The 24,559-nt window shown below is 50.0% G+C and overlaps 2 protein-coding genes and 3 non-coding genes across 6 annotated transcripts in view; 3 read left to right on the plus strand and 2 right to left on the minus strand.

The window, feature by feature from the left end:
• Positions 1 to 24,559, minus strand: part of ss (aryl hydrocarbon receptor spineless) — a 218,552-nt gene that overhangs the window by 7,298 nt on the left and 186,695 nt on the right. For both annotated transcript variants that reach the window (XR_003112802.1, XM_025297995.1), the window contains exons 4-5: positions 23,184 to 23,273; positions 612 to 821 (exon numbers count right to left, since the gene is read on the minus strand). Coding sequence is in view for 1 of the 2 variants with exons in the window: in XM_025297995.1 (XP_025153780.1) it covers positions 612 to 821; positions 23,184 to 23,273 (300 nt within the window). In the remaining variant the exon portion in view is untranslated. The remainder of the gene's footprint in view (positions 1 to 611; positions 822 to 23,183; positions 23,274 to 24,559) is intronic.
• TRNAM-CAU (transfer RNA methionine (anticodon CAU)) lies at positions 1,794 to 1,865 on the plus strand. The gene has a single exon. It is a non-coding gene; the product is annotated as a tRNA-Met (tRNA).
• On the plus strand, positions 2,649 to 2,720 carry TRNAM-CAU (transfer RNA methionine (anticodon CAU)). The gene has a single exon. It is a non-coding gene; the product is annotated as a tRNA-Met (tRNA).
• Positions 2,805 to 2,876, plus strand: TRNAM-CAU (transfer RNA methionine (anticodon CAU)). Its single transcript has one exon. It is a non-coding gene; the product is annotated as a tRNA-Met (tRNA).
• Positions 11,201 to 12,043, minus strand: LOC112588363 (putative uncharacterized protein FLJ37770). Its single transcript, XM_025297996.1, has one exon. It carries the CDS (start codon positions 11,737 to 11,739, stop codon positions 11,314 to 11,316), a length of 426 nt encoding a protein of 141 aa, XP_025153781.1. The 5' UTR covers positions 11,740 to 12,043; the 3' UTR covers positions 11,201 to 11,313.

Raw genomic sequence — 24,559 nt, forward strand, 5'->3', positions numbered from 1 at the left:
AGTGGAGGAAACAGTGGCGGCGTAGTGAAGCGAACAAGTTCGCTCCTTCTCTTTATGACAGTGAAATTATTAATTACTGTTTTGTCTGTACGCCTCCCGGCGCGCATCGCTTTTGTAACCGTGGAGGAACGTCGTCGCGTCCGCCGGGATCCTTGCCGGACAGTCAGCACGCCATTTATTGTAATTAGCTGCCGCATTTGCCGCAAAGACTTCGAGATCGTTTATGTGTTTTCGCGCGACCGAGCGAAGTACCGAGATCGAGATTATCGTCTCGCAAAGCGGACGCGTTCTGAATTTCGGCTGGGCCAATGAAAAGCAAAATAGTCCATCGGACATCACAAATGCGCGCGTTGATATTTTTAATATTTATATTTCGCGAGATATCGATCTTAATTCTCTGGCGAATAATTCGATGTCAGAAATCGGCGTTGAAAACGTTTTAATTAAAAACGAGGGACTGACTAGATTTCTAGTTTCTAGATTTGCAGAAATGCGGGAAATCGACATGAATCATCTGAAATTGCGGGGTTTAATCGCACGCTTAGGGACACAGGATTGCACAAGTCGCCAGGCAAGACAAATGAACGCGACATGAGGAAGCGTGTACGTACCAGAAAACCGGATGTATTGTCCAGAAGACAGCGGAAGCGAACCGTAAAGCTGCGCTCGAGCAGATGACTGTGTTGGGGTGAGAGCGCATCGTGCAACGGCAGACTCGCGCTTTCGGCGGGTAGGAACGAGTTCCACATTAATTGCCGCTGCAGCTCCTCCCGGTCCTCGCTGTGCACCAATTCGTAGACACTCTGATGAACGATGTCGGACTGCAAGAAAAGAAACGACAAAGTTGCACGACGTAGCTCTTCGATTAAGGAGAAAAATAATCTGCAAAATCGCCGCCAGAAATTTATCGGTAAAATATATTTCAGCAATAGCAGCAGCAGCAGCAGCAGCAGCAGCAGCAACAGCAGCAACGTGGAACGTTCTGTGTGCGATATATCTGCAAAATTGAACGGCCGATATATCACGATGATTTATTGCCGACATCGGGAAAAATGCAAGGGAGATTCGCTTATTCACAACACGCGCAATACAGATTTTATTGCGCCCCCTACATAATTATCGTTCGTTTATTCGCAGTTTAGATGCCGGCTATAAAACGAGTTAATAATAGTGCTCGCGTTCCTTGCGTCGCGAGCACCTGACATTCGCGTTTATCCAATCTAAGAATTCGTGCATACATTCTGTCGTGTGTCACGAACGTGCGCGAACCGAGCCGTTATTTACGATTAAGCTCTGTTCGACTTCCAACCGTTTTCTTCGCGTCGGTCACATCGCGATCTCGTTCGCGTTAATTTTGCACCGACAGACAACAGTGCGTACAAAGATCGCAGGATAATCATCTCTGCGTTAGAGTTTCCTAAATTAAAAAATAGCGAAATTTACTTAAATTCGTCGAACCTTTTCAACGCATCGATATTAATCAATCAACAAAATATCGCAATATCTTGTTCTTCAATTATTGAAAAAAATTTTTTGAATTAGAATACGTTTAAGACATAGATTATAAAAAGTGACAACTTTCGTTCCAAAATATGAGACACATCGTAATACGATATACAATATACAGATAAAAAGAAACAAAACTTATTAAGATAGCTAGAATATAAATGTAGTAGATATGTATAAAAATATATGTCATTACTCAATTGTTATTAATGTTAATACAAGTCTTAAAGGACAAACTTGGTGTAGCGAACTCATGACACTCAATTCCTTACCATGAAACATCGAGTAGCAGAGTGGCGCAGTGGAAGCGTGCTGGGCCCATAACCCAGAGGTCCGTGGATCGAAACCACGCTCTGCTAGTTTCTTTTTTTTCGTTTGTTATTTTTATAAATCTTAAATCAAACATTACACATCGTACAATTATGATAATCAGAATTCATTTAGAACTTTTTTTTATAACATAATTTCTGTGATATATTCAAGTACACATACACAGATTAATTATATCTGTAAAAATAATGTTTTTTTAATGTATATCATATTTTTAGCACCGTTTCGTACGATAAATATCACACACAACGATATTCACGTTAGGGTCAAAACCTGAAATTAGCAATTTCGCAAACTGACTCGGCTATTCGCACTTTGGTCGATACTGCCGACTATACCGCAAAGCTTCAATGAGGGTAGTGCTCGTTTCGCGTCCCGGTAATATCGTCCTAGTCATATCGTAAACTGACCGTAAATGCGTGCGACCAGAATCACTACGTCTCTCGAAGAATGTGCGTAAAGCAACACATATTCATATATACCATAATTAACATATTATAATTCCAAATACCATAACAACTCAGCTTATATAAATAATTAGTGTTGTAAAAAACTGTAACATGCACATGTGTATTCTAAAATATGTATCACGTGCAGTCCTGGATATATGTAACATATCCAGTATGTATCATAATGCGATATGTATAAATTTCTCTCGTAAGAATTATCTGCTGATAATGATGTATCCAAGTTCCCGAAAAACTGAAATGTCTCTTACGGAGAGGATAAGGAGTTTATGTTAAATTTATAAATTTTGCAGGTTTGACCACGACCTTTGACTTTTAAGTATTTTTAACCCTCCGCCCTTCAACAGCAGAGTGGCGCAGTGGAAGCGTGCTGGGCCCATAACCCAGAGGTCCGTGGATCGAAACCACGCTCTGCTAGCGACCTTACTTTTTGGATCCATTTTACTAGGCTACGTTACTGCACGCAGGTGGTTACCCGCATTAACCCTCCTGTTTCCCATCAGCAGAGTGGCGCAGTGGAAGCGTGCTGGGCCCATAACCCAGAGGTCCGTGGATCGAAACCACGCTCTGCTAAAGTTTTTTTGTTTTTCGATTCTTCATCTTTTTTTAATAGTCTTATAAAAACGTCATTATTGATTTACAAGCGTGAGTAAATTACTATTTATCGTTCTGTACAATGTAAATTATGCTTTTCTCCACGAGATTCAATGTGGCACGGGATATTCGCGTATCGCGGCAAGCACATCGAGAATTTGTAAGTGCACCCCTAAGTGTAAAAAAAAGAGAAATTATTAATTTAACGAAATTATTCCAACCAACATATAAATTTACGTGTTGGTAGATTAAAAGGTCCTTTACTCTCCGAGCCTGATCGAATAATTCCACCACTGGAGTAAAATTTCGTCGACGATCTTAACACTAAAATTCTTAATTAACAAAATATTCACCGCATTTACGAAGGAATTTATCTCGGTGACATAGCTTAAGTGCCTCAAATAATCGCTCAAACATCGCTCAACTCCCAAGTTTCGAGATGTCATGTATGGTGTCGTTAAGATCTCATCCCTCCTCCCCCTCCCCCGTCTAAGCGCTCCGCACGGCGCCGCAGCGATCAATGCCGCGGGATTACATAACAATTTCAAGCGGAAAAACATAAGAAGCGGCGGGCAGGACGCGATCGATGTTGTCTCTCGCACGGGGCCGGCGTCGCCGTCGTCGTCGTCCCCGTCGTCATCGTCGTCATCGCCGTTACCGGACGTGGCTCTCGCTCGTAAGCAGCGGCAACGGCGAGAGCGGAGAGTGCGACTAACATGGAAGTCGTGAGATCGCAGCGCCGCTGATATACACCTAAGCACGAACGTAAGTACGTATCCTACGTACAAGCGAGCGTTGTACGCTGAGATACACTGAGCTCGCTCGTTCGCGAGCTAGAAACGTAGCTCGGTAGCTCGCTCGGAAGTCACCTCGTATCGTTTTCTACCCGCGTGATTTATTATATTATTCGCGCCGGCCGCGGAGCGCGCCCGAGCTGACAGCCATGACCAGGTAATGGCCAGAGGTAGGCAGAGAGGGAGAGAGAGAGAGAGAGAGAGAGAGAGAGAGAGAGAGAAGGAGAGAGCGAGTCAATTCGATCTGTTCGAGAGTCCGCGTTAGAGGTTCAACCGACCACTAGGAGGAAAGGGTGGCGAATGCGTGCGCACGATTATCGGATTAAAAGTCACGCGCGTTACACCTATCCGCTCCTGGCTGCCGACCTGGTCAAGATCGCCTTGGTCCTGTTACACGCGGTCTGCCGATGAGAAGTACAAGCCACCTCAAGCAGCACCCTCCCCGCGTCCAGGAGCACCTCCAAGTGCACCATGTCTATGTGTGGGTATCCTTCCGGGGAATACTGTCTATATATATCTGAAACTGTTTCTTCTTCAACATGTATACTTCAAGGCGTATTTATAACGTCTTTAGGTCTTCCTTCGGAATACGTCCGAGGTGCTCATCAGGATAACATCCCGACTGACTCCATATCGGACCAGATACATCTCAGGACAATTAAGTCTTCGTTATGCGGACAAGATGGTTTCGCGTGTATGAGATATCATTTGTGTTAAACGTTATCATTCCTACGGTTTGCTCAAGGGCGACAGCCAAGTACTCGAAGTTAGAAACACGTTTGAGGCGAAAGTAAGGCTGAAGTAAGAGGAGAAAAAGAGAGGAAGAGAGAGGGAGAGGGAGAGAGAGAGAGAGAGAGAGAGAGAGAGAGAGAGAGAGAGAGCGCGCAACAACAGCTCATGGCGCTCGTATCAGGCATCAGGACTCCTGATGCTTTCTCCGCGCGACGGGAGCTAAATTCAGCCGCAGTGACAGCGGCGCGCCGACCGTAGAAAATTGTATTTCTCTGTCTCTCTCTCTCTCTCTCTCTCTCTCTCGTGCGCGAGCTCATCGCTCTCTCGGCCGGAGGACTAGTCCGGCTTTAATTATGCGCGATAAAGTGCGTCGGACACGTGTAGGTACATGTGCCGTACGCGAGAGCTAGTGTCGCGGCGCGACGTCACGACTGATCAGATATTTTCTGAAATAATGCCACTCGGTCCGCGCGCGCGCGCGCGCGCGCGTCGTACGTTCCGTTCAACCGCGACCTCTTCCTGTTCCTTCTCGCCGCGCGCGTCGCTCGTCCTTTCACGCTGTATTTTTTGGGCGCTCGCGACTTACGTGGCGCACGCGGATGGAGAGATCGTTTCAATGTGAAGTGAGCAGAACGAAAGCAATCCGCCGCGACTCGCTGAGCGAGCGAGATCGTATTTACATTAACATCTCACCCTGTTCGTAATTTTATTAAATTCATTGATAACACACACACACACACACACACATGTAGAAGACACCCACTCGGGATACAAGCGACATCGTCGAGGAGAGCATCACGCGCGTACATCTCTCGGCCATAATTGCGCGTCTAGGAGCATCCGATGTAGACGCAATTTCATCGCGGGACACAACGCCGCTCGTAAAATCCATCCGGATCTCAATAAATATGCAGCGAGAAGGAGGAGGGCGGAGGGTCCCGACGAAATCCGCAGGTGAACGGAGAAAGAGAGAAGGAGGAGCAAGGAGAGGAACAAGGAGAGAGAAATCGAAGTCCCGCGAAGAGCGAGTCTCTCGGCTCGCCGTGGGTTCCAATGAATTCGAGCGCGTCCCTTCCCCGCCCCTGCCCCGCTTCCTTGTCTTCTTCTTCATCCTCTAGTCTTCGCACCCCCGCTGCGATCGCGAGAGCCGCTCTAATTTTAATTAAGGGTTACACACGATTTCCGTGGTAATCGTGAGCGCGATCCCTGACTCCTCAGCTGGACACACGGTGGACGTGTAATTGCCCGACCGTAGTCCTGCACCTTCCTCCCCCCCCCTCCTCCCTCCCGGCTGCCGCCATGCCCGTGCGCGGGTATATATCAGAACGGCGACGAGAATAAACCTACTTGCAATTCTCATTGATGCACGAGCCGCTCGATTACCTGCGCTCTCCGTTAATGCGGCTTGTTTATCCGGCGGATTGAGCAGGAGGGTGCACGAATAGGCGAGGGGCGATATCGCGCTTCGCGCGCTCTCTCTCTCTCTCTCTCTCTCTTTCTCTCTCTCTCTCTCACTCTCGAACCCGCTCTGCACTTCGACAACCGGTCGTCTCGGGCTCGAGTTTCAAGGGGAAATGCTCGATCCGCAGCTGGCCGCTCCTCTCCTTCAACAAGTGAACCGGATTGTCGGAAACGAATCCATGGAGAGACGCGGCAGCGAAGAGCCGGAAACCGGATCGAGCGTTTCTCCACGACGCACCTCGGAAGCGGCCCGAAAATGTCGGCTGCAAGAAGCTGCGACGATAAATCCCTCGTGCAGCGTGAACTCGCGTGAAGCGGACTGTTCCCTCATTTTTCCCGAGCTGGAGGAGGAGATTCACGAACGAGCCGCAGCCGAAAACGGGAGATTCAGGCTACTCGACGCCGAAGAGCAGACAGTCGTGAGAGGAGAAGTCGCCCCCCCCCCTCCCCTCCTCTTAGCGCGAAAATCCACCTCGGAACAGGCGGGGGATCGCGGAGACGCGCGTGTCCCGTCACGCGAACTTAATAGAAGCGATCTCGCGTCGAGTATGTCCTCCGCGTGCCATATAAATAAATATATTGCCATCGGGACGGACGGCCGATTCCTTTGTTTATCGCGCTATTGTTCATTGATCGGCGTTATTACGCGGCCGCCACGGCCGGCAACGGGGAGGAACAGCGCGGCGAGCGGTCGGTTTTCTAGGATACCTTGCGTTTTGCATAACGTGTCGAGGTCAGGCGGTGTATTTTTAACCCCCCCGACTGCACGGAGAGAGCGCGTGTGCATCGCCGCGCGCGCCGTTACGTTTCGATCTAACGATACACCACGAAGTGCGCACATACACATACAGACACACACACCCACTCGCACTGCGCAGCATGGTACTTCGAACTTCGCAATTTCGTCCTATAATTCATCGTAAGAACAAGGCGACTCCGCTGCCAAGACGCAGACACACGAGCGCACACGAGCGGGTGTCCAACGTTTCGTCTCGCCCCCTCCCCTCTCCCCCTCCTTGCCGACGGGGATTCGGAATGATAACCCGCAGTCGCTTTGGAAAGCGCGCGAAAGGGGGCTCGCGGATCGATAGGCTGCGAGCCGAAGTGCAAATTGCGCCCTTAACGCCGCGGCGCGGGACTTATAAACGGTCGGCAATTACGTCCCGCGTCGTAATAGTTTGTCGTCACGTACCTACGCATAATGGGCCGGCAATCTGGCCGGATCGCTCTCGTTAAGTGGCCTAATCGCAAATTATATTTTAATCGCCGCGCCACGGACAGAGAGAAAGAGAGAGAGAGAGAGAGAGAGAGTGCGCGCGGCTGCGCTACCTCCCCCTCCTCGCCAGGCCGCTCGACTTGGCCCGACTTGGCTCGACTTGACGAGGATATAATTGCACGCTCACGTGCTTCTTGCGCGCGCGAATTGTAGGCGACTGGCCGGCCGGGTGGTGTCAACTGTGCTTTCTCCCTTTCTCTCTCGCGGGCAAAACCGCCGCGACTGGACGGCCGCGGGAGGACGGCCTCGGGAAACCTCGCGATTCGTATCGCGGGAATAATCAATGTAATCCGCCGCCGCCACCGCCGCCGCCGCGCGGCGTTAATGCCACTGCGGTCTCTTCGCGGAAGGCCCGCGCGTTTCGGCGAATCGCCGGAGCCGCCTATCCCGTTAGAGATGCATATTAAACACCGCGGACGTTATCAAAAGCACTGTGCTTTGCTCCACTTTCGCACGCGGCGGTTTACGCGCCGGACGGGCGTAATTTACGCGCGCGCGCGCGCGAGCGAGCGTTAATGGGATTGCTCGGACGTACGAGCGCGCGTTCCGGCGAAGCGAAAGCGAGTCCCGTTTCTCGTCGCCGCGGTACCGGACAGACGCGCGCCAGTCATCAGGGGGGTGGTTTCGGAGGGCTGTGTGGCATTCGTCGTTCTTCCGCAGGAAATTTCGCCGCAGTATCGGGATCCCGACGACTTTACGCGCAAAGATCGCTGGCACCTCCTTTGATCGCTCACAAACAATTTCGTGCTTTGCCGATGCCCGAAATAAGATCGAGACGAATGCCGAAAATCGGCTGCATGTTGACAGAATTGATTTACCAGTTATCGATTTACCAACGAGTAACAGAAGCCTTTAGAGAAGGAGTATGCAAAGGAAAGAAAATAAATCAAATTGAAATAAAAGCCTTCTTCAGAAAGCGAATCTAGCTTCTCGTCGTCGCGGTATAAGACAGACACCCGTTAGTCATCAAGGGGTGGATCAGGGGGTGATTTCGGAGGGCATTCATCGCTCTTCCGCACGAAATTTGGCCGCAGTAACGAGATCCCACGGCGACTTTACGCGCAGAGATCGCTGACACCTTTTTGGATTGCTCACAAGCTTTGCCGAGACGAATGTCAAAAATCAGCTACGTGTTGACAGAATGCCAGTTACTGACGATTTATTAACAGTCTTCTGAGAAAGGAGTGTAAAGGAAACAAAATAAACCAAATTAAAAAATAAAAGCCTTCTTCAGAAATGGAGAAGCGAGATAAAAATTGTGGCCACACACAATTTTCTTCTCTTGTCCCCTTAATGCAAAGCCCTCCCCCCCCGTCGCTCTATCGAGTCCGCTGTAAAAGTTGCACACAGGGTTGCGCATGGAAAGTTAATCAATTCCGCGGCGGATACAGTTCCGCGATATTAGCGGAATAATTACAGATATCCTTCTAATCAACTCTCTCGCCGTGGGCCGGAGCGTAATCGTATGCAACCCCCGCGAATCGGTATTACCGACGTCCGCGTTCATGCTGAGTTGCAGCGAGAAGCAACACTATCGAGCGTACAAATTATATAGCGCCGTCGTTGATTATTATTAGCCGCCATTGTCTACGTTTTAATTGAACGCGCACGGTGGCGCCAGCGATTTTAATACGCTTACCGCGAGAGTTCGGAAAGAATGAAAGCTTCCTGACTCTCCGGCGCTTCTCGTCCAGGATTTAATTACCTGTGACACCATAATAGGATCTGATAGGATCGCGGCTAGCGCGCGCAGCAACACCCGTCGTAGCCGGTCGGACCGGTGTTTAATTTTTCATCGCGTAGGATTTGCATGCGACGTGTGATGTAAAATAGTCACAAAGCCGTAATTACGCAACAAACTGAATTACAATTACAGCGAGCGTGTTGTTCGGACATTTCTCTGCTCGGACCAAGTGTCTCTCATCGATTGGGAATGTGCACGAAGAGTGGATCTTCGGAGCAAAAGTTTACATTCGCCTGTGTGTGTGTGTGTAAAATGCTCCTACTAGTATATTTCAATAAATAAATAAACATTATATATTATTTCAGATGGCTAGTCGCAACGTGACATCGCATCGACGCTGGAGGGAGATAGAAAATGAAAAGCCGTAATGCGCGGACGGATGCGCTCTTCGGATCGGCGAGTCGTTCCGATAAATGCTGACTCAAGACGCGACAGTATCGCGCGATCAAGATTAACCCGTAATTAACTCGGGATCGCGCCGACTCAAGCCTCCGCGCGTGCGCGTCACAATTCAAGCCCATGGAAATTCGCCACTATCTCGAATAACGAGACGAATCGCGCGGAATTATTCGCACAGCTCAGCACACCACAATGGCCCCTTTATCCCGCTCCTCGCGTCTCCGCGCGTACGCTTAGGCGAATCGATCAATTACGCTTACCGGTCCGATGGCACTCGCGAGCGCGGAGACGGAGCGAAAGACAGCTTCTCCGCTCCGCTCTCGTGTCGCTCCTCTTCTTTCTTTCCCGCTTTCTCCTTCTTTCTCTCTCGCATTCTCCACACGCAGGGTGTCCTTTATCTCTTTTTCTCGCCTTTTTTCCTGGTGTGCTTGGCTTCCCCGGACAGAGAGAGAGAGAGAGAGAGAGAGAGAGAGAGAGAAAGAGAGAGAAAGAGAGAGGCCAGTCACCGACATGGTGGCGGCGGCGGCGGCTGCGATCCGGTAAGGTCCGTCCGCATAACGTTTGTTACCATTGCTCGTTTAAATAATCTCGAAACATGCATCCGCGGGGTTGCGGGACGGGTGAGAGAGAGAGAGAGAGAGAGAGAGAGAGAGAGAGAGAAAGGGGGAGGAGAGGGGAGAGAAAAAGAGCAAGAGAACGGGAGAGAGGGAGGGAAAGTGAGAGAGCGAGACTCAGGCCGCGCTCGCGCGGTCACGGATGGCTTTACGATCGGCCCTCGTCGTTAATTAAGAGCTTGTAATTATTTAGTGGTGGACGCTAGCGCACCCCCGCCGGCATCGGCGCGGTCTGGGCTGCCTTCGCCGGAGACTTGATTTACATTCCTGCGAAGAATGCGTCGGCCTCGCCTTCCTCTCTCCCCCCTCCCTCCCTCCCTCCCTTCCTCCCTTCCTCTCTCTCTTTCTCTCTTTCTTTCTTTCTTTCTCCTCCCCTTCGCTCTATTTTCTTTTTCCACTCGGAACACACCCCCGCGTCTTCCTCGCCGCGCACCTACCCTCGCCGCCTCCTTCGTTCTCCTGCGCGAGACTCGCCTCTCCGTCGGTCGCTCTCCTTTGCACGATTCATCTTCGTTTTTTCTCAGCTGGCCTGCCCTGAGAGAACCTTGCCGTCGCTTCTCTGATTTCGCAAACACGTGAGAGGCGAGCTGACCGTCGTACGACGTTGACGTGATTTTCTGAGGGATCGATGAACCTTCCGAGCCGCCGAAGCGAGGGACTAGCGCGAGCAGCGCGACTCTGCATCGACCGAAGGACGAGTTTGCTGAAGGAAAGAGCTAATCGCCATTTCGAAGAGTTCTTTATACTCTGGAAGCTCCTCTTTTCCTTCTCTATTTATGGCAATCCTTCCGAATTGTGTACCGAGCGGCCTGATGTTCCGCTCGCGGAAGATTCTTCCGTGTTTTCGTTTCCTTATTTATACTCACGAGGAATATTTACAGCAGCCTTTTTAATCACGCATAAAATATGTCAATCGATTTAGGAAGCATGTACGTACACGTCGGCAGAGACGCGCACTTACAAGTAAGGATAGCGGGGTGCCGATGCGCTAACTAGTGACAGATGATGTATGAGCTTCGCGAGATGCGTGTATCAATCGATTTATGAGCAACCGCTGCGCGCCCAAGTTTTCCATATTTTCTCGTCGCAAAGTATACTGATCGAGTGAGCGCATCGTGTTTATTATAAATCAGCTCTGCTCTCTGTCGGCGATCTTTCGATACGATCGCGAGGCAAGTTCCGCAACAGTCGCGGAGGCTGAATGTACGAGGTTTGATAAAAAAGTAAGGAGAATTTTTAACTTTCTCGGAAAGTATTTCTTTAATCTTCAATGTTTATCCCATCTCCTTCAAAGTAGCGCCCCTGTGATATTATACACTTATGCCAACGCAGTTTCCAGTTTGAGAAACACTGGTGAAACGCCTCTTTAGGTATCGTCTTGAGCTGGATCTGCGATTTATCTCGCCTTTATCTCATCGATTGTTGAAAAACGTTGTCCTTTGAGTGTCCTTTTGAGTTTGGGAAATCGGAAAAAGTCACAGGGGGCCATGTCTGGAGAATAAGGTGGTTGCGGCATCACAACGGTGTTGCGTTTCGCCAAGAACTGTTGGATAAATCGTTTAATGTTCGAAACATTAGTAAAAATCGCTTCGCATGAGCCGTATGAAATTCCTATTTCTTCAGCAACCTCTCTAATGGTGATTCTTCTATTAGCAAGCACAATCTCTTTAACTTTTTTCACGTTTTCATCACTGGTGGACGCGCTAGGACGCCCAGACCTCGCGTCATCTTCGATGTCTTCTCGGCCTTCCTGAAAGAGTTTGTACCATTCATAAACTCGTGATTGTGACGTAATATCGTCGCCAAAGAGCTTCTTTAACATTTTGAACGCTTCGCTGCTTAATTCCGTTTTTAACACAAAATTTCAGACACAGTCTCTGATCCGACATTTCGCCACACAAAAAATCGCCAAACACACTGAAGTACGTCTTGCTCATTCGCTCGCCAAACACAAACTAAGCGTCGCAGCTGCCTGAAAATTGACGTCACGTACGTCACTGGTAGTGCTACCAACACACAAACAAAAATCAATTGAATAGACAAGATACAGCGCGTGCAATTTTAAAATTCTCGTTATTTATTTCTCTTTTTTATTCTCTTTTTTATCAAGCTAGAAGAGTAGAAATTACTTTTTTTTACACACGTTTTCCAGTCCCCAGTAATGTGGAAAATGATGGATCCGATAATCGCTCGTGAAGTTTAATCACGGCTGTCGCACGCTGAGCTCTTCACCTGAGCGTCACCAGAGCGTGGTATTAATTTATAGAAGGAATGTCGTCGCGCGACAAATACCGTATCCTTGATCGCCGAGGTGTCGTTTACACTTATTGACGACAAACAGCCACGCGCAGGCTGAGCGGATTTTCCGGGAATCCTCTTCCCGTCCGCCGATCCCCGCAAAACGATGTGACGAACGGAAGGACTAAATATGAGCATTCACGCGACATTTCTCTACCCCTGAATTACCTCGGCGACAAAATCTCGACGTAGTTAGCGGACGCATCATGCACACACGTGCGTAAGCGTAAAAAATGCTTGGCACAGGACGAACGGGCAGAGAGTCACCGTTTATATTTGATTTCTCGTTAGATTCTCACGACGTTCTCTCTCGGCTACATGTTTCCGACGATGTAATCGCCCTGAAGTACTGTGTTATTGCACACGTGTCCGTGGTACAAGACGATCCGAAACAAAAAAAAATAGTGAGACGATTGCGATCGTAAGCGAGAATTTAGCCCGATGAACGATGGCGTCGAGCACGTAAAATAATATGAGAAAGGCCCGAATTCGCGGATTTCGCGGATTTAACTTGAAAGACAGAAAGAAAGATAGAGAAAGACGTAAAGAGATAGAGAAAAGCAGGGAGAGACAAAGAAAACCAGGAAGACACAGGGAGAGACAGGGAGAGACAGCGAGAGACAGGGAGAAATAAGGAAAGATAGAAAGAGTCAGGGAGAGACAGGAAGAGACAGCGACAGACAGGGAGAGACAGGGAATGATAAGGAGAGACAGGGAGAGACAGCGAGAGACAGGGAGAAATAAGGAAAGATAGAAAGAGTCAGGGAGAGACAGGAAGAGACAGCGACAGACAGGGAGAGACAGGGAATGATAAGGAGAGACAGGAAGAGACGAGAAGAGACAGGGAGAGACAAGGAGAGATAGGGAGAGGCAGGGAGATACAGGGGAGATAGGGAGAGACAGGGAGAGACAGGGGGAAAGGACGTCACACAGAGGCCTCGAGTTATCGATCGTACGCGCCGTATCCTTGCGCCGTGACAAACGAGCGGTCGTGTCACGAGGAGGGCCGAGCTCGCTCGCTCGCTCGTCGAACTTGAAAATCGTTCTCGCGATATTTCAGTGTCAGCGGAGGCAGGTACCGAGGGCATCGGGGGTGCCCGGGGCCGGTGGTACGTCCGGGCACCGCGCGCGACGACGCACGACGAATAAATCCGGCCGGACACCGGGCGAGACCCGGATGGAAACACGATTCGGCCGCGCGATCAAAGGACCCGCTACAAATTGAAACAAATCAGCCAGGTAATAATAATTAATCCGCGCCGCGCATTAATAATCGCGCACGTTCTCCCTCCCCCCTCTCCCTCTCCCTCTCCCCCCCCTCTCTCTCTCTCTCTCTCTCCCTCTCTCTGTCTGTCTCTCTCTCTCTCTTCCATCTTCTCGCGGTTCGACCTGGCCCGGCCCGGTTCTCCCCGCAACTCGCGATCGTATCGTTGCGTTTAGTGCCTTGACGCAAGTACGTGCTGATACAGGATCGGTCACGGAATTCGTGTACCGGGAGACAGCTGAAGGTTCACCCGAACAGGTTGAATCTTAACAGGTTGCGCGCCGAGGTGGTTACCGGCGAGACTCCGCGCTGTCCTCGAATATTTTTTTCGTTCGCGTTTGAGGCGCGAAACCTGGCTTCAAGTCGAGCGACGCGATTAAACGGAAAATTGCGTCACCTGTTATGCTTCCAACATCCGGTGTTAGACTCGATCAGCAAGCCCGACATTGACACGTTCTCTCTCTTTTTCTCCGTTTCTTTCTTCCCGAGTACCGAGAACGCGAAATTACAGGTGCAACGAGGAATATTGGCGACAAGAGATTTCGCCTTTCATGTAGCCGACAGATGTAATAAATTGTACTGCCAAATAACTGGGGAGAGACCGGTGATCGCGCTAAATTAACGATCAATCGAATCCCCCCAAATCTCCTTTTTCATTAATCTATTCAAACACACACAACGTCACCGTGATCCTCCTTCCGACCGCATGCGCTCCGAGGACGATTTTGCTCGAAGGCGGCCCTGCTTCGCGATCACCGCATGAAGATGCACCGCATATACGTGCAATCGAACCTCAGCACTCACGTACTTGCTCAGGCACACACACACACACACACACACACACACACACACACATCGAAGCGCAATACCGTAACGTGGTGGAATAACGCGGCCCTGAAGTTGAGCTCTCAATTACTTCGGAGAGTTATGAAGCTTCGGCGTTTGCCCAACTCGCCCTCTCCCACCCACTCCTTCGCTCCTTGCCTCCTCAGGTCTTCCGTTCTTTGTTAATCCCTCTATATTATTCCGGGGCCGAGAAAAGGGATGAAAGGCGAGAGCGCTGCGGGGCAGCCCGATTGTGTCTTCATTAGCGACTATTAATTGTCAAAATGTGCCACATAATTCAGTTCGCGCTCGTTCTCGCTCGACTCGCGCGCGCGCGCGAGCGAGCCCGCCGTATATATTTAAGGTTAACGCGCTCAATTGATTCTCTCGGGCGCAGGGGAGGTGGTGGTGGAGGAGTGCGGTGAGACGAGGTGGGGGGGGGCGGAGGGCCCCGGGGGCCTAACCCCACGGTGAATCATCCGTGATATCTACGGGGAACGTTGCGGCCGACCGGCCGGCCGGCGCGGCGCCGAGACGTTCAGAGGGAACGCGCGCTCGCTTGCTCGCGCGGCTCGTCGGACGCGGGTAATTGCTAATGGGTAATTAATTCCCGGATAAAGACGGGGCGACTCGGCTCTTGACCCTACGACGCAGGTACGCTACGATTCTCACGGGAGACGGCTGGAAAACGACCGCGGGGACAAGCGAAGTACCGAGTCTCCGCTTCATTCGCAACGAACGTTGCGTCGGGAAGCGAGGGGGAGCGAAATTCGCGAGTTGTAATTTTTCAGCGAGGAAACGGACACGAGGGCGGGCTTGAGGCGGTCGTGAGGCAGGTGATGATCGCGCAAAATATTTTGTTCCGTGATACGGGAAATACACTTGATATTCAGGAAAGTATTTCTTCAGCGCTTTCGAGCATCGCTCGGTGTCATCGCTTGCGCGCTATTAATAGCGTTCATTAATCATACATTTTCATCGTTCTTACTTCGCAACGAACGTTGCGTCGGGAAGCGAGGGGGGAGCGAGATTCGCGAGTTGTAATTTTTCAGCGAGGAAACGGGCACGAAGAGCGGGCTTGAGGCGGTCGTGAGGGAGGTGATGATCGCGCAAAATGTTCTGTTTCGTGATACGGATGATATTCAGGGAAGTATTTCTTCAGCACTTTCGAGCATCGCTCGGTGTCATCGCTTGCGCGCTATTAATAGCGCTCATTAATCATACATTTTCATCGTCCTTATTGATAATCATCTAGCTTGGGATTACTACGACAAGTCCGCGCCGTATCGATGCCGAGTTGTTTGCCAATGACGCCGGCACGGCGTTCCAAATATTAAGCACGATAATGTAAATGACGTGACGATTTACCGGCGTCCACGGACAAGCGAGATTTACGAGAGCGCGACTGTTCGACTCGCGGAACACGCGTCAGAGGGTAATGTATGTATTGCCGTCGACGTCGCGTTCCACGTAAAACTTTTTGTCGACGCTCCGCTGCCTTTCCATCGCCCGCTTTCATCCTCATATCATCACGGAAGCGTCTCCCGATCCGCCGTGAGATACGCGCAAAAGTACGAGCATGTTCCCTTTCGCAGTCACGTAAGTCGCGATCTTTTAATAGCACAGACGCTAACGAGAATTGCGGAGACGCAACGATTTCCCGCGGGGTCGGCGAGTATTTAATCGCCGAGTTCATTGTCGAGTATTACCGATGTTACGTTCCCCTTACGTTTCCCGCATGTCCGTGGCATTCTTGAAACACTCGACGGCCGCGGAACCAAGATCTCTCTTTCGCGCTTACCGATCGATGCCCAGAATTGTTCTCCTCACTGCTAGAACGCTTGCTGGAATAATTCAGTGCATCAATTTCATATTATCTTAACTGAAAACTACTTTCTCATGTACACATACACGCGTCGGCAAGCCGCGAAATAATTCATTACACCGCGTGTGTGATAAACGCGTCGTGTGCGCGCGTTTGAGTTCTAAATTACAGGGACGACGTTTCACGCGCCTAACGACGATTAATACGCGATCGTCGTCGCAGATACACGTAAACGAGGTAATGGCAACGCGAGACATCCTTCGCGTCTTCGTCGTCTCCTCGCGCGGCTCCTCGCAAAGGCGTTATCGCCGGGCGAGAAAAAGAGACGTGGGACTCGCCGTGGCGAATGGCGAAATCGTAAAGGGGGGGTTTAACGGGCGCGCCCGACACTGTTATTATTTCTTGCCAATTGTGTGTCTTCGCCGCGGCTCTAACCACCGTGCGGCGTCATTAGGATCCCCTGATGGATTTCATCTTGTACGTGGCTGCGAGTATTTATGCAAATCGCGCGCGCCGCCGCCGGGCACGAGCGGGCCGATCCGTCACTACTTTATATCGCTCTATCATTATTATATGTATTCAATAACGCACCTAACACACACACACACACACACACACAGCGTTCTACTTCACTCTGCACGAGTGAAGGCACTCAAACTCGAGTGACTCGGTGATCACTCTAGTTCCCGAGTGAAATATCTCGCCCCGGAGAATTTCAAGAACTGCGTTGCATAACGCCCGTCATCTCGGAGCAATTAATTTCCGCGCGAGACGAGCGATCTGACTTTACATTGAAAGCGAGACTACACCTCGCGACCTATGAGCCCCAAGCAAGAGAAACAATGCAATCCACCTTCAGTATCACTAACCTTCTCGAACAAATTATTAAGGCCACCTTCATGAAGTATAAGGCCCCGATGAGTGGGACTGAAAGTAGGATGCCTTAAAAGGGGATGCCTCATTATTACCACACATCAGGCTCCGATGGATCTTTCAGGGATACCTTGGATTTTATGAAACAAGACTATGATAAGGAAAACTGATGAAGGCCTTAGAAGGATTTATTAGAAACGCTTTAGATCTAATAAATAAGGCTTTGATAGAGAAAGCTGAGAAGGACTTTAGAAGAATTTTTTAGGGATGCCTTAGATCTAATAAATGAGACTTTGACAGAGGGAAAACTGATAAGGGTATTAGAAAAATGTTTTAGGGATGCCTTAGATCTTACGAAATAACGCTTTAGTATGGAAAACTAGAAGATGGATTTTAGAATATGGAAAAGATGGAGCTTTAGAAGGATCTTTTAAGAGAGGATGCTTTAGATATACAAAATCAAGTTTTGTTATAGAAAATTAATAAGATCTGAAGCGTGTAATAAAATTGTCATAGTTTAGTATTGTTTTAGTAGGTACGCTCTATCTGATTCTTTTAAAGATTTTTGAATTATACCGCAATTAAAAGCAAATTTTATTAGTTTTGTTAGTTGCCACATTCATTAGTCTCTTCCAAAGATTTCTCTAATATTGCCTTCGTTTTGAAATGCAGCAGACTGCAGTAAAAATAGTAGCAGGATTTTTATGAGTAAAGAATGCTATATTTTATTGTAATGTGTATGCTCTATTTTTAAAATAATAAATTCTTGTTGCACACTAACAAGGTTATAAAAAAATACGGAAATTACAGTCTAAATTTCTTGGAATGAAAAAAACCAATATTTTTACTCAAGCAATGATGAAAATATTTCCTCATAAGGTTCTATCAATATCACCTTACAAGGACCCGTTAAACCATTTCTTACACATCTTATCCGGGCCCTTGTCTTTCTGTCCTTGCTAGAGCACGATTAATGCTAGGGAAAAATAATCAGGCTCTTGTTAGAGCCCTTTTATTAATTTTTCTACTAGGGTTCAGGCTGCGTCGCCGTTAGGAACGATTAGAATCGTAGTCTCAAAGCAAATATGCATTTGAGGCGCGTCGCATGGGCGAAGCAGTTTACCCCGAAGGGAGTCTCACTTCTCTACGTCCACTCGAGGTCTCCCTCTTCTTCTTCTTCTCTTCCTACAGCTCCCTCCCCCATCGCCGCTGACTGCTTCGCACTCGCGAGCGATAAGCACCCTTTGACCTTTCAGTTAAGTTATTACTTTTATCCGGCGCGGGTCACGGGGCATAAAGGCTCGTTGAACATCGAATCGACTCTATCAGTCCAATTAAGCGGCGCGCCGTTGCCGCGCGCGAACAATCGCGAAACTCCGCGTTCTCGTTCCCAACCCCCTTCGAGTCCCGCCAGCCCCAACGACCGGGGGGCACCTGTGCACCCTCGCTGGCTGGGCGGCCGCGCTGTCGCGAGCTTTTTTATATTTCTCGCGTGAGATATGGAACTATAAAGAGCCGGCGCAAGAGACCGGCCACGGCCTGTTTCGTGAATTACGCGAGAAACATTCTGGCTCGACTGGTTGTCGTTACGCGCTTTTTTCGTCCTCACGAGGAAGCCGCCGAGCGGGCTGGCCGGCTGACCACGCGACCCCGTTCTGTCGCCGAAATCGCGATTCTCCTCGCTCGGACGAACGCGTGAACACGTTCGATCATCCAGTCCAGTCGCGTTCGCGTGCGTCGTGAACCGCGGCGTGTTCACGGCTGAGTGGCCGCCGAGGGTTACACGTTAGGGCTACGACCGGAATTCGATCCGGAGAGAGACGCGGAAGAACGATGGACGCGAGCTCGGATATGTGGGACGACCGAAACGAGGGAGGAGGGGGGCGGCCGGGGAACTGTTGTTACGGTTTCCCGTCGATGAGCGCTTTCGTTTCTCGGCCAGTCGTCCGCGGTGCGTGGGCATTCGGGTCGCGAGACTCGCGTGCCCACGATGATCTCCTCCCGAGGAGGTCGATGCGAGGATAAGGTGGACTTACGAGTGAGATTTCGCGGCGGGAAATTTAAAAGACACACACAGATCGTTTCTCGAGCATGGAACATGGGGCTCGCTCTGCGAGCGAGGCGGCATTCCGAGCATTTCCAGCGCCGCGTAATCGTAACGAATACGATCAGGTAACGTACGCCTCTCGAGGGGGTGTTTTTCATAACGTTACCCAATACTTCCTCGCGCGACGCGCCCGACGAGTGCGCCGTTACGTTCGCGTGCGTTTGCTCGCGTTCCTCGAGCGTCTCAACGAGCAGCAGCACGAAGTCCGCGCTGGATTATTCTTATTACGGATACAGATGAATGATTTTCGCAACGGAACGGGGAACCTCTCGGCTCGCGGCCCGGTAATGATCGGAAAAAATACCGCGCGGATTTAACGAGTGTTGTGTGACCAGCGGAGGATGTAATAATAATAATTTGCGCCGATAGCCACTTTACGTGTTCGCGTGTCCGAAAAATATAATACGGCCATGACATAACGATGTAATTAATACTCTAAATCTGCGAGTCGCCTTCCGTGAATTCACGAAGCTATTTCCTCCGCAGCGCTGGAAGAAAAAATGACGTAAGAATGCAATAAACGGATAGAAGGAAAAGAAAAAAAAAAAGCCACGAATTGTGGAAGCGTGTATCGCGTTCGGAGGGAGAAAGGAAACAAGCGTGTAACGAGACGCCGCGAGTTTCCGCGAATATGGCGTATCCGTGCGAAGTCATCGTCCTGCTTTTTTTCGTGATATATTATATATATATATATATATATATATATATATACGTACGTGTACGTATATGCTGCGCCGGTTGCGTGCATTGTTACGTCTCAATGGATACTCGCACGAAGTCGGCGCAGTAATTCGAGCTTGTTAAAGGATACGAATGAAGGGTCTCTCGATATATAATTCCTAACACGTACGCCGTCAGATACGTTTACGGAGGATGTCGTAAGGTGCTATCGCGCGGTTATCGGGGAAATCTGCGTCACGAGGCGTAAGAAACGCGGGCGTGGGCGCGGACGAATAAATCAATATCGTGCGCGACGTCCTGCGCGAGCGGGAGCACGAAGGATCAAGAGGCGCCGACGACGCCTCGATATATCGAATAACGATCGCGAGTGAAGTTCCACGAAAGTCTCACTCGCGCGGCACGAACGCGCGATAAAAAGTGCTTTTCGGGCGATTCCAGGGGGGCGCCGAACCGTCAGCTTTTGTGCATCACGAGACTCGGCGCATCCTTTTCTTTTCCCACAATCCGCGGGCTTTCGCGAGAAGTCGATGCGGCTCCCGTCATTCCCAGCGAAACCGGGGCGGATGATTTCCGTCGGTGATTTAAAACGCGCGCACACACACACACACACACACAGGTAGTACGTGCACATCACGAGGAGTATTTAGGAGGAAATCTGGAACGCTGGTATAACAAACCGCTTCTTTCTCTCCATTTTTCCTTTTTTACGTGGTCTCGGATATGCGGTCATCGAGTCAGAAAATCATCGTCCGCTATTTTCTGCAATTCATACCCGACACGTTCGCGTGCGCCTCGTATAGAGAGTCATCGGCTCGGGAAATCATCATCCGTCATTTTTTACAATGTATGCACATTGCGCTCGCGTGCGTGCCGCGAGAGTTGGCTGTATACCGGAGGGGCTCGAGTGACGGTATTATGTGACGGTAGTAGTCGAGTACCTATCCCCCCTATGTATATAGATGGATGGATGATTCTTTAATGCGCTTTCGCGTGGCCGAGCCGGCGGCGGCGAGGTAACGCGACCAAATTACCGGGGTTTTCCCGAAATTGCGAAACGCGACTCGTCTTCCGCCCGACAGAACTGTGAGCGGTCGATTCGAAGGGAGGATTCAAAGAACGTCGTTTTCGCAACGTTGGACCGGAATGCACCGCTCGAATTACAATCGGGCGATTTAAGACGCATCCTCGGGATGCGAATCTAAAGACTGAAATTCAGCGTATTTCAGCGTATCGGACTAGCTGGCTTCAGCTGATCCGCAGTTTCGACCAAACCGAGTATTTCTTAGACCGAATATTTCTTAGACGACACACGTGCCGACGCTCGAAGAAACGAGCCTCTGATTGCTTCCGAGATTGAATCGCTTCCCAAGATCCACGAGCCGTGTTTAATTTATCACGCACGAATCCGCCGCGCGCAACGTGCAGCTTCGACGTACGTACGGCCGTTCTTCGAAAGGCCGAGCCGCAGAAGCCGCGACGGCCACGACCGTCGGGAACACGGAAACTCTCGTGACCGATCCCGCGGAAAGCCTCGGGACCGCGGCGATGCCGTGAGCTCGAGGAATTTGGAGCCCACACCTACCTACCGACACCTCGACGAAGCGCGCGCCATCAAATTCGAGGCTTCGAATTGAATGCCACCGGACGCGCCGTTAACAACAGAACGCTCGCCCCCTTCCTCCCTCTGCGTTCTCCATCTATCTGTCTAAGCCTCTCTCGCTCTCTTCCTCGGCGGCTCGTCCCGCAATGGCAGAAATCAGTTTCCACATTGTGTACACAATGCTCTCGCGTGGAACCAATAGCTCGCGCGGGACTGTGGTTACACACAGCCGCTTTATCATTAGAGGGAAACCTCGGCGGCGTTTCGACGGGCTTCCCCTCGGACGTCCCGAGTATTCAAATGATCGTGCGGCAAGGAACGCCGCCGGTAGCAATCGAATGTGCAACAGTGTGGATCGTAGCCTCGTAATTAGATTCGGTCTGCATGGTGAATCGGGATCGGTATTCCGGAGTGTTCCCACACCGGCGCGGCGTCCACGCCGGGCGAACGAGCCCGGCTCGTCCCTGCGAGCCCCTGCGCGCCCTCATACCCTCCCTGGTCCCTCCCTCTCCTTCCTTCTCTCGCGCTCGAATCGCGCGCCGAGGTTACGTCGCGCTTTAATGAGAGCCCGCTCGTGATTACCCGACGTGTCATAATTAATTGAGGAGCCTCTCGAACCGGAGGACCTCTCGGCTCGCGCGCGCGCGCGCGCGCGCGAGTCCGCCTTCCCTCCTGCCGCCGCAGGATACATCGTTTGTTGGCCGACGATTCGCGGATGCAAATCCACCGCACCGACGATGCCGCGCGGATTCCCGGCGAATTGGGATAATTGAAAGGGGGATAATTGAGGGTCGGCGATATAATGTGTCTGACCGCGCGCGGGGCTCGCGGGGGCGCGAGTTTCGCTTATAAAAATATTACAGCTTCATTTTCGTCCTTACGGCTGGCTGCGCTCGTGAATGTTCTCGGTGTTTCCTAAAGCGCGCTCCGGGTTGTTTGCCGGGTTAAATGCCGGGTTGAGAGCAGTTTTCGTCACAAACCTCGTGACAGATTTCGCAAATTGCCGACTCCGACGATTTTCGACGGGCGAGTTCTGCGATGAGATCTTCAGCGAGATCAATTGCAAGATTTCTGTTTCTATTTCCAGATAACGCGAGGTGGGCTTATGGGCGACGGCGAAGCGCGTTGCACGATCGCGTCTATGACCCACTGTTGCTCCTGAAAAATGTACGTCGGCCGTCAGTTCTGCCAGGAGGGTACATTGTCTCGCGAAAGGGATGATGCCTGAGCAAACGTGACACGTACGCTGAACTTGACGGCCCTGGCGTGACTGCCGCGTGTTGGGTGTGGACACAGGGTGACTGAAGATAAACTAACACAACGAGGGTTTGAACTACGTCTAGAATTACCTTGTAATAAGGGCTAGCCGGGGTTGGCAGAGTGTACAAGCATTCTCGATCTATAAATACGTCGTCGACTCGGCGTTTCAGAGATACGCGCGTGATTTTTTCGCTTCTTCCCCCTCCCCCTCCCCCCCGTCGAGCGCCGCCGGGGCTTGGCCGGCAAACAATTTCGTCGGTCGCGCGTCGAGCATTTTCTCTGACATTTGGATAATTGGATTTCGTTGATGTGAGACGTAGAGACTAGGCTTTGACAAGCAACTCTTCAACAGCTGTTTTCCCGAAGAAAAATCGGCTCTGCTTGAGACTGAGTCTTAAACGTTAAAAATAGGATATTATCGCTTCACGTTTCTCGCTCGGCGCTCAGTCGCCAAGATACTCTAGCGCGATTTCACAAACTGCTGATAGCAATCGCATAAACTGCTGATAGCAGTCACACAAGTTCAACGATACCTGATGGAAGCCAAGGTAACTCTCTATGCTGTGGGTAGCGAAAAACACCTCCCCGTCGCAGGTCAGTATTAGCAGGAACCCGTTCAGTGCCTGAAACAGAGAATCGAAACGGTGAATCGAGAACGCGCTCGATAACAGGGTTGAGCAGCTGCGCCGCGATGTAATGTTAATGCTACGAAAATATTAGGTAAATCGGAAAGTTCCGTCCGTCTACCGTCTACAAGTACACTGCAAACCCGAGTGTGTTATTTTGACACGTATAAGCTGAAGCTTTCTTCACGCGTTTCTTGTCGTCTGGAATCACGTCATCTGATGCATTTCGATGTCACTCGACGCGTTTAAACGCGTTAAACGACGTGATTTAAGACAAGACAAGATAGGAAGCGCAAAGGAAGCTCCAGCTTGTACGTGTCAAAATAACACACTCGGATTTGCAGTGTAGCTATAGCTAGAACTGTCGTTAACCTCTAATGTCTAAACGAAGCTTAATAATGGTTTGTTTTGACATCTGTCAGTAACATTCAGTACATAAAGGTATACGTTTGCATCAATAACATTGCTTTTCACCGCATCGCAAATGTCGAAATTTGAGCCGAATAAGCGTCATTTGCGCGCGAAGTGTTAATCTTTCGCTTCAATTGAAAGAAAACTGCAGCTGAAGCTCATCGAATGCTTGTAGAAGTTTGTGGTGATAATGCTCCTTCCGACAAAACACGCAGAGAATGGTTTCGACGCTTTAAAAGTGGTGATTTTGATGCAGAGGACAAAGAGCGTTCTGGACAGCCAAGAGTATCCGAAGACGAAGAATTGCAGGCATTGGTGGACGCGAAGACCGATGTCAAACGCAAAAGTAACTTGCGGAAACATTAAATTGTGCTCAATTTGTCATTTCCGATCGTTTGAAAGCCTTAGGAAAGGTTTACAAGGAAGAAAAGTGAGTCCCATGAAGTCCCTGAAGTCAAGAGACATTGAAAGGCGAGAAACCACCTGCGAAATTCTGCTTGTTAGGCAACAAAGAAAGGGGTTTTTTTTTTTACATCGTATCATCACCGAGGATGAACAATGGATTTATTTTGACAACTCCAAACGTCGAAAAACTATTTACGATCCCGGCCAACCCTCAACATCGACGCCAAAGCGGAATATCCATGGAAAGAAGGCAATGCTCTGTATTTGGTGGGATCGGAAGGGTGTGCTGTACCATCAGCTGTTGAAAAGTAGTTGAACAGTCACAGGGGATATTCTACAGAGAACAAATGATCCGAGTTTGAGCCGAGCATTGCACGAAAAACGACTGGACTAGTGATTTTGCTTCATGACAACGCTCGGCCTCACGTCACAGGATCTGTGAAGGAAACGTTAGAAACACTTCGCTG

This window comes from Harpegnathos saltator, unplaced genomic scaffold (assembly GCF_003227715.2).
Source record: "Harpegnathos saltator strain DR-91 unplaced genomic scaffold, Hsal_v8.6 scaffold202, whole genome shotgun sequence".
In the NCBI taxonomy this organism is placed as follows: Eukaryota; Metazoa; Arthropoda; class Insecta; order Hymenoptera; family Formicidae; genus Harpegnathos; species Harpegnathos saltator.